This window comes from Nerophis lumbriciformis, linkage group LG22 (assembly GCF_033978685.3).
Source record: "Nerophis lumbriciformis linkage group LG22, RoL_Nlum_v2.1, whole genome shotgun sequence".
NCBI lineage: Eukaryota > Metazoa > Chordata > Actinopteri > Syngnathiformes > Syngnathidae > Nerophis > Nerophis lumbriciformis.
The window spans coordinates 568,168-582,500 of NC_084569.2; the positions used below are offsets into that span (position 1 = coordinate 568,168).

The 14,333-nt window shown below is 44.3% G+C and overlaps 2 protein-coding genes across 2 annotated transcripts in view; one reads left to right on the top strand and one right to left on the bottom strand.

Moving 5' to 3' along the window:
• Positions 1-6,916: 6,916 nt before the first annotated feature.
• LOC140679740 (GTPase IMAP family member 4-like) lies at positions 6,917-9,174 on the bottom strand. The gene is made up of 3 exons (XM_072915772.1): positions 8,483-9,174; positions 7,110-7,965; positions 6,917-7,066 (listed from the first exon to the last, which is right to left on the bottom strand). Exons 2-3 carry the CDS (start codon positions 7,941-7,943, stop codon positions 6,917-6,919), a joined length of 984 nt encoding a protein of 327 aa, XP_072771873.1. The 5' UTR covers positions 7,944-7,965; positions 8,483-9,174.
• Positions 8,491-14,333, top strand: part of LOC140679741 (large ribosomal subunit protein mL37-like) — a 42,419-nt gene continuing 36,576 nt past the window's right edge. Inside the window, exon 1 of the mRNA XM_072915773.1 lies at positions 8,491-8,559. Within this exon, the coding sequence (XP_072771874.1) occupies positions 8,491-8,559 (69 nt within the window). The remainder of the gene's footprint in view (positions 8,560-14,333) is intronic.

Genomic DNA, 14,333 nt, shown 5'->3' on the forward strand with positions numbered 1-14,333 from the left:
ATATATATACCGTATTTTCCGCACCATAAGGCGCCCTGGGTTATAAGCCGCGCCTTCAATGAACGGCATATTTCAAAACTTTTGTCCACCTATAAGCCGCCCCGTGTTGTAAGCCGCATCTAACTGCGCTAAAGGAATGTCAAAAAAACAGTCAAATAGGTCAGTCAAACTTTAATAATATATTAAAAACCAGCGTGATGTGGGCGCGCATGGAGTCGTATATCAACATGGACGGAGCTGCGTGAAAAAAGCCACCCGGCCTCTTCGCGTAAACTTAAACTTACCTTAACCACTCGCTCATCTTTTCTTCATCCATCCCTTCGAGTTAGCTTTTATGATGACGCCGGCTGGAAAGGTCTCTTTTGGCAAGGTCTTCCTTTTGAATATCACCATGGGTGGAAGTTTCTGGCCATTAGCATGGCAAGCTAGAACCACAGTGAAGGATGACTTCTCATTCCCTGTGGTGCGAATATTCACCGTACGTGCTCCCGTTGTATCCACAGTGCGGTTCACAGGAATATCAGTTGCTGTGAAATAGTAATCCGTATGCGGATGGAGAGATTGCGTCTTTTCATGAACCGGATCCCTGTCGCTTTGTAGGAGCCATTTTGTGGTCTTTACAGATGTAAACACACAAAGGAAATGATAATATCCGCGCGCTTTTTCTTCTTCTACGCGGGCGGGTGGTTGCTTACAGTAGAAGAAGAAGCGCTTCCTGTTCTATGGGGGCGGGTGCTTACCTTGGCGGTTGCTTGCGTAGAAGAAGAAGCGCTTCCTGTTCTACCGGGAAAAAAGATGGCGGCTGTTTACCGAAGTTGCGAGACCGAAACTTTATGAAAATGAATCTTAATATTTATCCATATATAAAGCGCACCGGGTTATAAGGCGCACTGTCAGCTTTTGAGAAAATGTGTGGTTTTTAGGTGCGCCTTATAGTGCGGAAAATACGGTATAAGAAATACTTGACTTTCAGTGAATTCTAGCTATATATATATTTTTAATTACATATATATATGTATATATATATATATATATATATATATATATATATATATATATATATATAAATAAATAAATAGAAGTAATACTTGAATTTCAGTGTTCATTTATTTACACATACACACACATAACACTCATCTACTCATTGTTGAGTTAAGGGTTGAATTGTCCATCCTTGTTCTATTCTCTGTCACTATTTCAGAACACACACATTATACAAATATACATTATAAAATCAATAAGAAAACGGGAGCTCTAATTTGGGAGTCTGAATTAGGATCAGAAGTTCCTATATAAACATTGCGCACTCACGTCGCCTTTTTGTATCGATTACTGCAGCTGTGCACTGGATTCATTCACAAATACAAACTACAACTCACAAACACTTTAGAGTTAGGCTCCACCATCAGAATGTGTACTTAAACTTATAAAGATCACATGGATATTATTCAGTGAGTTGATTCACCAAAACTAACCTGTTATACAGGAGGAAAAAGCACACAGAACGTTTCAATTGTTCACAGACTGGTCGCGCTCATCAGAATGACAAGACACTTCTGGTCTGCGGGTGATAGCATTCAATTGGGAAGAAACGCCCTACTGCCCCCTACTGACTAATGTGAATACTGATAAATGTGGAATGACAGCTCCAAAAACGAATTCAAACCACAAAATAAAATAAATAAATCAACACAAAAATGTGACACATTATGGGTGGGTCACATATGCATGTACAGTAGATGGCAGTATTGTCCTGTTTAAAAGTGTCACAACATTGCTGTTTACGGCAGACGAACTGCTTTAGGGGGGACGAAAACTTGACTGCTGTTGTTGTGTGTTGTTACCGCGCTGGGAGGACGTTAATGAAACTGCCTAACAATAAACACACATAAGAAACCAAGAACTCGCCCTCGGTCATTAGCTGTTTATATGGTGGGAAAGCGGACGTGAGAACAGGCTGTCAACACGTCACTCAGGTCCGCATGGAGCTGGAGGGGGCGTGGCCTCCAGCTCCGCCTGAATTTCGGGAGAAAATTTGTCCCGGGAGGTTTTCGGGAGAGGCGCTGAATTTCGGGAGTCTCCCGGAAAATCCGGGAGGGTTGGCAAGTATGAACTTAGGTGTGTTTGAATGTATTTCTGAGCTATAAAATTGTTCATAACGTTTACTAAATGCTTCATTTATTTCAGTTGGATCCACAATATTTGTATCATTTTTTAAAGTAAGGTAGTTGTTTGATTTGACATTCCAGTACTTTACCAAGTTTTTCATATTGGTCATTGAATGTCTGTTTAAGTCCTTTATGGTCAGGGTGTGCTGTCCTGACTTAGCACACACACACACAGACAGGAACTGATGATTTGGCTTCTCCAATTTAGGAGTGCCTCATTTTTTTTAACTTGACCTCCTCCAGGAACTGCAGTCCTGTATAAGGAGGCTCGCTTGTAATAAAGCAACTTTTAGTTGAGTAAAGCGTCTCCGACGTCTGCTTTGATCCAGCCGCACTGTCGTGTCGCCCTTCTGTCCGGACCAGCAAGACAAGACCAAAAATACACATCAATTTCAAAATGAAACTGTTTTTATACTGCCAAACTTGTTTATATGTGAAGAATTGTATATATTCTTGATTTCCTAGTTTTTCTCAAAGCCAGAAAGTAGTTTAAAGTAGTGCTCTGAACTCAAAACACAAATTGTTCACTAGAATGAAGGGTGAATGCATTGAGTGAGCCACACCACAACATTACTGTGCTCTCTGCTGTGAAACGTAGCGTTAATTCAGTGGTACTGGCAAGCAGAGCCGGCCCAAGGCATAAGCGTACTAAGCGCTTGCTTAGGGCCCTGCGGCCACCAGGGGGCCCCCAAAAGCAATTAACAAAAAAATCTTATTTTTAATTTTTTGCATGTACGAGTCTGACTGATGATTTCTAAATGATCAAAGATATATTATTGTACAAAAACACAATTTTAGGTCAACAGAGTGCTGCTGCTGATCTAGGCTTAGTGATTCTTCCTGCCTCTCTTTAAATGTAAAGCTGCCTCTGCTGCACCTGTGACGTTTGCCGCCTGCTATGGCGTCACATTAGTGCCAAAAATCCGAGCGCATAAAAACTGTTATCGCGCGCTGATTCTCCACTTCGTGCGCGCGCGCGACACCCTTTTGCGCGCGTGTGGTGCCTTTTTGCGCGCGCGCCGTCTCGGTCTGTGCGCTGGCATGTTTCGTTTTGGCACTTTGGGGGCGGGTATGCTTAGACGGCCCCTTCTTTCTGATTGGTCAGGCAAAATGCTCAGAGCCAATCAGAAGTATAGCAGGGCGGGTCATCGTCAATATGTATCAAGATTGTTATAGACGCAACGTTTTCACTTCTTCTTGAACATTTGTTTTCTAATTTATGGAATTTCTTTTGATTCAGCCATAAAATTAATGAAATAATCTTTGAATTTTGTTTTTAAAATGTTAAAAATAGCCTTTTAATAATGTATTCTGAAACAGTTTAAAATAATCAGAGAACTGACTATCACTGACCCTACACAACTATGTTGCACAATTAAGTCATTTTTTTTTTATAGCGAAAGAGGTAATTTCAACAGGTGCAGCATCCTATGTCATATCTACATGTAATAAGATTTGTGACAAGGCAAACCGTTTGTAAATTGGTCGAAAATCGAGCAAGTTATGGTAATTTAATTGGTACATGTACTAATTAAATTACCATAACTTGCTTTGACATCAATGTAATGATTGAGGCTAGCTGTCCGAGGTAAGATGGCTACAACGTTGCTACGCTGGAGAATGATTGGTCATATGAAAAATGCTCAGAGCCAATCAGAAAGGAGGGGCCGTCTAAGCATACCCGCCCCCAAAGTGCCAAAAAAAAAATGACAGCGCGAGGAGAGATGCCAGGAGTACACAGAGAGCGCACAGACCGAGACGGCGCGCGCGCGCAAAAAGACACCACGCGCGTGCAAAAGGGTGTCGCGCGCGCACAAAGTGGAGAATCAGCGCGCGATAACAGTTTTTATGCGCTTGGATTATTGGCACTAATGTGACGCCATATCTTTCCTCTCAGATTCAGACAGGACTGAGCAGGTGATCAGAGGACCACTGTCTATTAAGGAGAACTTTTCATTCCCCAAACGGCATGATGGCCCAAGTTTTCATTATCATTATACCTACAGACAGCTAGTCAATGGAGAAAAAGTCAAGCGTAGCTGGCTGACTTATTCAAGAAGTAAAGATGCAGTCTATTGCTTTTGCTGCAAATTATTTTCCAAAAAGTCCTTGAAAGTGTCAGCCGAGGGACAGCGGGATTGGGTCAACATAGGTGCACTGCTGAAACAGCATGAAAACAGTGAAGATCATTGTCGCAACATGGTGAAATGGAAGGATTTTGCCTTGCGTCTTTCAAAGGGGAAAACTATTGATGAATTTTAACTTCAGTAGACTCCGCTCTCTTTGTACAAAGTAAACATTAAATATGAACAATTAACTAAAAATGTAAACTAGTAATTAAAGACTAATATGTACAAGACTGATGAGACAAGATGACACTTTTACTGTAAATACAAAGCTTTATCACTTGGACTGTTCAACCCCAGGCCACTCTTGTAGCTGAATGTTTTCTACATTTTAAGATTAGGAACCATATGTGGCACTCTGGACATCATTCGTTCATTCATTGGTATTATTTATGTTCTTAACTGGGCCACCCCCATATCTTTATAAATGACATGTCATTTGTAAAGACATGCCAGGCTGACAATAGGATCATGTAAACAACACTGCCAGAGCCGCAATGAGTTTATAGTAGGTGTGTGAATGATCAACAATCAATATTATTGGCAGAAATAGAGGGCCCCAAAATCAAATTTTGCTTAGGGCCCCATGGAGGCTTGGGCCGGCACTGCTGGCAAGTAAAAACACCACAAGACCAGAAGGTTTAAGAATGGTTTATTTGGTGGTCACCATCAGAACATACAATTTCAAATGCTACCATTCACCAAAAGAAAATCAAAAGGCCAAGGTTGTGGTGTACTGCATGGGGAAAAAAAAGAACAATATTCAAAATAAGCATGTTCAAAGATCATGTACCTCTCCCACTATGGTAAAAAACATTTCCCCACCCAGGTGCAGCAGATTGTGTATAACTTGCATTTTCCTTTTTGTTTCTGCTTTACTGGATTCTGCCTTGGATTTTATAGCCAATTTCTGTCTCTTCGACTCCCTCTCCACTTCTAACTGATCCAAGTGCAGAAATCATAAAGAGTACAATCATTATTATTATCTAACTTAATTTATCTGAATAGCGATTCGTAATGCCATCCATCCATCCATCCATCTTCTTCCGCTTATCCGAGGTCGGGTCGCGGGGGCAGCAGCCTAAGCAGGGAAGCCCAGACTTCCCTCTCCCCAGCCACTTCGTCCAGCTCCTCCCGGGGGATCCCGAGGCGTTCCCAGGCCAGCCGGGAGAGATAGTCTTCCCAGCGTGTCCTGGGTCTTCCCCGTGGCCTCCTACCGGTCGGACGTGCCCGAAACACCTTCCTAGGGAGGCGTTCGGGTGGCATCCTGACCAGATGCCCGAACCACCTCATCTGGCTCCTCTCGATGTGGAGGAGCAGCGGCTTTACTTTGAGCTCCCCCCGAATGACGGAGCTTCTCACCCTATCTCTAAGGGAGAGCCCCGCCACTCGGCGGAGGAAACTAATTTCGGCCGCTTGTACCCGTGATCTTGTCCTTTCGGTCATGACCCAAAGCTCATGACCATAGGTGAGGATAAGAACGTAGATCGACCGGTAAATTGAGAGCTTTGCCTTCCGGCTCAGCTCCTTCTTCACCACAACGGATCGATACAGCGTCCGCATTACTGAAGACGCCGCACCGATCCGCCTGTCGATCTCACGATCCACTCTTCCTTCACTCGTGAACAAGACTCCGAGGTACTTGAACTCCTCCACTTGGGGCAAGATCTCCTCCCTTGGCACTCCAACCTTTTCCGGGAGAGAACCATAGACTCGGACTTGGAGGTGCTGATTCTCATCCCAGTCGCTTCACACTCGGCTGCGAACCGATCCAGTGAGAGCTGAAGATCTTGGCCGGAGGAAGCCATCAGGACCACATCATCTGCAAATAGCAGTGACCTAATCCTGCAGCCACCAAACCAGATCCCCTCAACGCCCTGACTGCGCCTAGAAATTCTGTCCATAAAGGTTATGAACAGAATGGGTGACAAAGGGCAGCCTTGGCGGAGTCCAACCCTCACTGGAAACGTGTCCGACTTACTGCCGGCAATGCGGACCAAACTCTGACACTGATCATACAGGGAGCGAACTGCCACAATAAGACAGTCTGTTACCTCATACTCTCTGAGCACTCCCCACAGGACTTCCCGGGGTACACGGTCGAATGACTTCTCCAAGTCCACAAAGCACATGTAGACTGGTTGGGCAAACTCCCATGCACCCTCAAGGACCCTGCCGAGAGTATAGAGCTGGTCCACAGTTCCACGACCAGGACGAAAACCACAACCACACCGATTCGTAATGTATAGCATGAAATAACAAATATCTTGCTGTCATGTTGTTTGTTTCAAAATGATTGTAGGTCGGAAAAAAATAAGAAAAACGGAACATATTTTTAAAATATTTTTACAGAGATAAAAAAAGACGTATTCGCGACTATGGACGGACAAATGACCTGCCTGCTAAAGGTGCAAATCAATAGAAGCAAGATGAAAGGCAATATTGGCTTGATAATGTATGAACTCCCTCCAATGGTTGCCATTAAAATTGTGGTCAACTATCCAACCATTGGAGGTGAATTTGAGACGTTTCAATGGTTCTTTTTATTAAAATCCACCTCCACGTACAATTCTTTCGAGTTGGCAGTTTTTCTTTTACCAATTTTCATTGTAAAAGATACTGTTACCCCTGTTGCTGCCCCTGCTGCTGCCCCCCCTGCTGCTGCCCCCCCTGCTGCTGCCCCTGCTGCTGCCCCTGCTGCTGCCCCTGCTGCTGCTGCCCCTGTTGCTGCTGCCCCTTTTGCTGCTGCCCCTGTTGCTGCTTCCCCTGTTGCTGCTGCGTCGGATGCAGACCCTACAAGACATGCCATGCCTGCAGCTGCTAAGTTGGCCCCCAAAACCAAGCCTATAGCGGCAGAAACCACTGCCCTCTTCAGCTTCTCCCAGAATGTAGTTGGGGAAGACGGGAGAGGGTTTCTCCCAGATGCGGATGGAGACAGACTTTTGAAACTGACCATGCTGCTCTTCCTCTCCTCCTCCCGAAGGATGGCCTCTGCCTCTTTGAACATATCATTGGTATAAAACCCAGTTTCAGTCTTCTCCACCATCCTCTTCACTTTCATCAAGAGTTGTCCAACCTGTGCCACATTACCAGGGTCTTTATTGTTGAACAAGTGGTACCGGCCGCCACATTTTTTGATCAGACCTTTAAGGTCAGCCGCAGCATCTCTCAGGTATTCTTCAATGCTCGTCCCCTTAAGTTCATCCCCTCTGGTAAAAAGAATCACAGTGTGAGATTTGAGGGCTTCCTCCCCAAATAGCTTGGCTACATTTAGCGCAGCTTTGTTCACATCATCTGTATAACGGCCTATCGGCACCACCAAGAGAAAAGCATGTGGTCCTGGAGCACAGAAAGCCAAACATTTAGCTATCATAGTATTTATCTCATCCTCACTCATGTGAGTGTCCCCGAAGCCTGGTAGGTCAACCACCTCCACCTTCACTCTTGTTGGTCTTTTCTGGTCAGTGTCCAGTAGCCGCTCAGTGCTTCTCTGCTCACATGTACGGGTCACCGAGGAGAAGCTGACCTCTGACCGGAAGTGCTCGCGGCCCAAGATGGTGTTGCCAGACGCACTCTTGCCAACTCCTGTATTTCCCACCAGAACCAGCCTGAGTTCTTCAGACGTGGCCTTTATCTGTTGTTGTCCCATTTGTCCTTTAGTGGCGGCAAGACTGCAAAACAGAATTAAAAACTGATTTAAATGATTCATGTAACCCTCAAAAGTATATTGAGGACTTTGTTGTCCTTTGGAGGTAAATGTTTGTGCATAATCTGCCATATTTAATTGAAAACATTTAGTTTCAAAAACATTGATATATCAATGATACACAGAAAACTATTTTAGCTCAAAAGAGTAGATAGGATGAAAATGTCTTCAGGGGAGTTGAAAGTGGGTGAAAACATTTTGGATTCAAATGTTTTCTACTCTTAAACTTCACTCCAGTATAAAAAAGAAAACATGTCTATCCATTTTCTACCACCTGGGGGGGTTGGAGCCTATCGGCACAGCCCCAAGAGGCAAAATGGGCTAAAACCTCCAATGGGCTCACCACTTATGGGAGGGGCCATAAGGGCCGGGTGAAACGTGGCAGTCTGGTTCTCGGCTAAAGAAGCTAGCTCGAGGGATGTAGAACGTCACTTCTCTGCGTGGGAGGTGGAGAAGTTCCAACTGGATGTTGTCGGTCTCACCTTCACGAATGGCAAGGGTTCTGGAACCAGACTTCACGACAGGAGCAGGACCCTCTTCGACTCTGGAGTTTCAACCAGTGAGAGGGGACGGGCAGGAATGAAAATACTTGCTAATTTCCTTAAGGCTCTGGATGCTGTGAGGCTGTCTTGCCTGCCAATACTCTGCATAATTTCAAGGACATAAGGCCAGGGCCTCTGGATTGGCAGACTGGGGTGGTGGTTCCTCTCTTTAAAAAAGGAGGACCAGAGGGTGTGTTCTAACTATTGTGGGCTCACACTCCTAAGCCTTCCCGGTAATGTCTATTCAGGTATATTTAGGATGAGGCTACACAAGATAGTCACACCTTGGATTCAAGAGGAGCAGTGTGGTTTTTGTCCTAGTCGTGGAACTGTGGACCAGCTTTATACTCCAGCAGGGTCCTTGAGGGTGCATGGGAATTTGCCCAACCAGTCTACATGTGTTTTGTGGACTTGGAAAAGGCTTTTGACTGTATCCCTCCGTAAATCCTGTGAAGAGTGCTCAGAGAGTATGGGGCATTGGACCGCTTAATAGTAGCATTCGGCTCTCTGTATGGTCTGTGTCAGAGCTTGGTTCGCATTGCTGGCAATAAGTTGGACCCGTTTCCAGTGAGGGATGGAATCCACCAGGGCTGCCCTTTGTCACCAATTCTGTTCATAACTTTTATGGACAGAATTTCTAGGCACAGCAAGGGATCTGCTTTGGTGGCTGCAGGAGTAGTTCTTGGCTTTTTGCAGATGATGTGGTCCTGCTGGCTTCATCCGGGTGTGATCTTCAACTCTCATTGGATCGGTTCGCAGCTTAGTGTGAAGCGACTACGATGAGAATCAGCACCTCTCCTCTAAGTCTGAGACAATGCTTTTAACCCGGAAAAGGGTGGAGTGTCATCGCCTGCTTGCAGATGAGATGCTGCCCCAAGCGGAGGAGTTCAAGTACCTTGGGGTCTTGTTTAAATGTGAGTGTAGAGTGGATTGTGAGATCGACAGGTGGATCGGTCTGCAGTGATACGGACTCTGCACCGGTCTTGTGTGGTGAAGAGGGAGCTTATCCCGACAGTTAAGCTCTCACTTTACCACTCAATCTACATTCCTATCCTCACCTATGGTCACTAGCTTTGGGTTGTCGAAATAAGCTTCTACCGTAGGGTGGCCAGGTTCTCCCTTAGAGATAGGGTGAGACGCTCTGTCATTTGGGAGGAGCTTAGAGAAAAGCCGGTGCTCCTCCACATGGAGAGGAGCCAGATGAGGTGGTTCGGACATTTGGTCAGGATGCCCCCGTAGGACACCTCCGTGGAAAGTTGTTCAAGGCACATCCGACCAGTAGGAGGCCACCGGAAAGACCCAGGACACTTTGGAGAGACTATGTCTCCCAGCGGGCCTGGGAACGCCTTGGGAGGAGATAGCTGGGGAGAGGGAAGTCAGGGCTTCTATGTAATAAAGTTCTGATACATTTATGAAGTAAATTCCAATTATATATACATCAATAATGACACATTTATGTAATATGTGAAGATTTTTGTGTTTTTGTCCCATTTGTCCCTTATATACTTGTGACTCACACATTATCCTTGCTTGCCGTGGTATGTGATTTTTGTTCCTGCTTTTGCTGCTACTGCAATACCTTCCTATGAAGCCACAACACTAAGTTTTGGTATTGAAAATGTAAAACAACTTGATATTGTAGAAAAGGTTGCATGGACACTAAAGCAAGTATTGGTTGTTGAACTAAAAAATAAAGCACATTAAAAAAAAATAAAAAAATTGTTGATGTATTTTGTGTCATTTGTTTTATTCAAGTCTTACAGGTTTTTATTTTCAACTTGCAGATTTTCAGATTCAGTTCTATTCCCCCCCCCCACTTCCATCCTACTGTAGTCTGGTCTCATGCCCTCTGGTCTCATGCCAAGATTTCTGGTCTCATGCCCTCTGGTCTCATGCCAAGATTTTCAGATTCAGTTCTATTCCCCCCCCCCCCCCCCCCCACACTTCCATCCTACTGTAGTCTGGTCTCATGCCCTCTGGTCTCATGCCAAGATGTGTCCAACGATAAGCTCAGAGGGTCAAAATATACAAATTGCATATTGTTTTTAAGATGGCGTCGTATTTAAGTGCAGCGTGTTTCTTGAAATCAATTGAGACACATTTTAAAAGTCAAAAGTATTATTTTAGCCTCCACATGTAAGTTGGTAGAATGTAGCTCGAGTGTTAGATTATTGTGGTTAAACAGCGCCTGTTGCTGGCGGTAGGTGGTAATGCAGGTTGCTGTAAGTGTGCCACGTCATTTTAATTGATCATCAAATGTTCACAGTCTGTTTATAGATTATATGTTGTAATTTATACATAACGATTGTTATTTGTTGTCAGCCCAAACTATACTTAAAGCGACAGTTTATAGCCAGAATTGCACTTTCAGTGTATTAATTGTATTTGAATGAGATGAGGTCCAGCTCATTGAACACACGTGGTGGTCAAGCAGCGTCTGTTCTCAATGGCTACTCGGCACCAATGCCTGCGTTGTATTCTGCTGTAGCAAACATTCACATCGCCAAAACGATACAAGTGTCTTCAAGAAGGGTGTAAAAGTGCGACAATTTAGGAAACCACGACGACAAAGTGTCAAGGGAGCAGAGTTGAAGAAGGCGCAAGTTTACCGCATCGTTAAAAGTTTGATCCACTTTAATATACTTTACTCGTTTAGTATTTACCATGAAAGTATTATCTTGATATTATTTGTTTTTTCAACAAATAGAAACCAGAAGGTCAGAGTGAATGATACTTTGTCAGATAAAATACTTCTACGTCTCCCCTCTTGATTATTTTGTAGACAAACGTGTCAGAAAATAAAATACTGTTCATAACTTTTATGGACAGAATTTCTAGGCGCAGTCAAGGCGTTGAGGGGATCCGGTTTGGTGGCTGCAGGATTAGGTCTCTGCTTTTTAAACATGATGTGGTCCTGATGGCTTCATCTGGCCAGGATCTTCAGCTCTCACTGGATCGGTTCGCAGCCGAGTGTGAAGCGACTGGGATGGGAATCAGCACGTCCGAGTCCGAGTCCATGGTTCTCGCCCGGAAAAGGGTGGAGTGCCATCTCCGGGTTGCGGAGGAGACCCTGCCCCAAGTGGAGGAGTTCAAGTACCTCAGAGTCTTGTTCACGAGTGAGGGAAGAGTGGATGGTGAGATCGACAGGCGGATCGGTGCGGCGTCTTCAGTAATGCGGACGTTGTATCGATCCGTTGTGGTGAAGAAGGAGCTGAGCCGGAAGGCAAAGCTCTCAATTTACCTGTCGATCTACGTTCCCATCCTCACCTATGGTCATGAGCTTTGGGTTATGACCGAAAGGACAAGATCACGGGTACAAGCGGCCCAAATGAGTTTCCTCCGCCGGGTGGCGGGTCTCTCCCTTAGAGATAGGGTGAGAAGCTCTGTCATCCGGGAGGAGCTCAAAGTAAAGCCGCTGCTCCTCCACATGGAGAGGAGCCAGATGAGGTGGTTCGGGCATCTGGTCAAGATGCCACCCGATCGCCTCCCTAGGGAGGTGTTTAGGGCACGTCCGACCGGTAGGAGGCCACGGGGAAGACCAAGGACACGTTGGGAAGACTATAATAACTGGGATTTATATAGCGCTTTTCTAAGTACCCAAAGTCGCTTTACATGTAGAACCCATCAATCATTCACACCTGGTGGTGGTAAGCTACTTTCATAGCCACAGCTGCGCTGGGGTAGACTGACGGAAGCGTGGCTGCAATTTGCGCCAACGGCCCCTCCGACCACCACCTATCATTCATCATTCAATTCACCGGTGTGAGTGGCACCGGGGGCAAAGGGTGAAGTGTCCCGCCCAAGGACACAACGGCAGCGATTTTTGGATGGTAAGAGGCGGGGAGCGAACCTGCAACCCTCAGGTTTCTGGCACGGTTGCTCTACCCACTACGCCATGCCGCCCAAACTATGTCTCCCGGCTGGCCTGGGAACGCCTCGGGATCCCCCGGGAGGAGCTGGACCACGTGGCTGGATGGGGAGAGTTTGGGCTTCCCTGCTTAGGCTGCTGCCCCCGTGACCCGACCTTGGATAAGCGGAAGAAGATTGATGGATGGATGGATGGAACGACAAACGTGTCAGGCCACATATGACAACAGGACCAAAATCAAATATGGCGATGATTGAGTAATTGTTACTTTGTTAAATGGATAAGCAGTCGAGGGTGTGGAGCTGACTGGTGCACTAGTTGGTCTACATGGACGCGTTCCTCGCAAGTCCTATCATAAAATGCAAGCTTAGCCGAGCAACAAGGATGCATATTTATCCGGGAGAGTCCAGATACCAATTTCCTTGACCCAGTCACACACAAATAAGTTGTGGACCTCCATTATTTTCAGAGTTTTCACCTGTTCTGTCGTGTAGAATCACGTCAGATCGACAGAACCAAAGTATAAGGATCTATTCCATTGCACAGCTGGATTTTATGCTGGCATCTGCTTTTTCCAGGAAGATCTAGTTCCCTTTGTTTAGTCAGATAGTTCCCACGCTGCTTGCTGCACAACAGACATCTTGACTGTTGTGCAGCTGGTTCTCACTTCCGGGAAGAAGTCACTTTGTCAAAATACAAGCAATAAAAGGTCATTTGTCATTTTGATCTATTCATTTGATTGAACCCAAACCCTACTTTTCAGTATTTGACTCTTTAGTTTGCTTTTATTTGAGAGACATTATGTCAATGCTGTGTGGTCTTTCCTTTGTTATTGGTTTCGCTTATGGTGCCAAAAACGATACGAGAGAAAAAAACACTTCAAAGCCTCAATGTGTATTTCAAGGAACAAGTTTATACATATGAAGTTTCCTTCATATGTATAAAACCATATTTTACCATCAATTCAACTATTTTTTTAAATGTACCTTACATTTAAGTTGTTCTACTTTTCCTTACCAATTTTTATTAGTTACACTCAAACTATTAATCAAAGCAAAAGAATATGAATCAAAGCTTCTTTCTACCTTCGGGTACAAATAAAGAAATATGACCTTGAACTTGAACTTTGATTAATGGTTGCATCACTAGAAAGTATAACAAACATCATGTTATGAAACACAAATATTATACATCATAATTAAGGGTGACAGTTATCTCATAGCAGTTAGCTGGTCAAGATTAAAGAGTGATGAAAACTACCTGAAGAAGTTTCTAGTTAGTTGTCCGCTCCAAGAGGCAAACTTTTGCTGGTGTGAAGAGATTGGAAGGAAGACGGAGAATGAGGAGACTTTCACTGGAAGAAGAATCCTCTCTGTTGAAAGTTAAAAGAGTCATTGAATGAAAAGTCAAATCAAATCAAGCTTTATTTATAAAGCGCTTTTCATACATAAAAGAAATGCAAAGTTAAAAACAATACCCCGGTGACCCATATTCCCCATTATCACGTACGTACGCACGGACACACATACCAAACACAAACACACACAACATACACACGTATGCAACTATATGGACCAATGATTGCATGGCTGAGTACAGAGGAGCCAGGTGAGTAAACACTATCACATCTGCACCAGGAGGTCATCAGACCATGGCCACCAGGACCCTGACACAAAGCACGGCCCATAACCCCTGAGGCAGATGGATCATCTGAGGAGCGTTGGAAAATAAAAATAATACAACTTGTAAAATAGTAAGAAGCATGTGTAGAAATAAACAATAAAATAGAAAATACATTTAAAAATATATATATATTTATATCTATATATATATACATATATATAAATATACATATATATAAATATACATATATATATATATATATATATATATATTTATATCTATACATATATATATACATAT

Bases quoted from the DNA above. Each gene is read 5' to 3' on its own strand.
- LOC140679740 (XM_072915772.1), bottom strand. From the start codon at position 7,943: ATGGGACAACAACAGATAAAGGCCACGTCTGAAGAACTCAGGCTGGTT. The intron at 7,067-7,109 runs GCAGGCATGGCA...CCGACGCAGCAG, and splicing joins TGGGGGCCAACTTAGCAGCT to CAACAGGGGAAGCAGCAACA.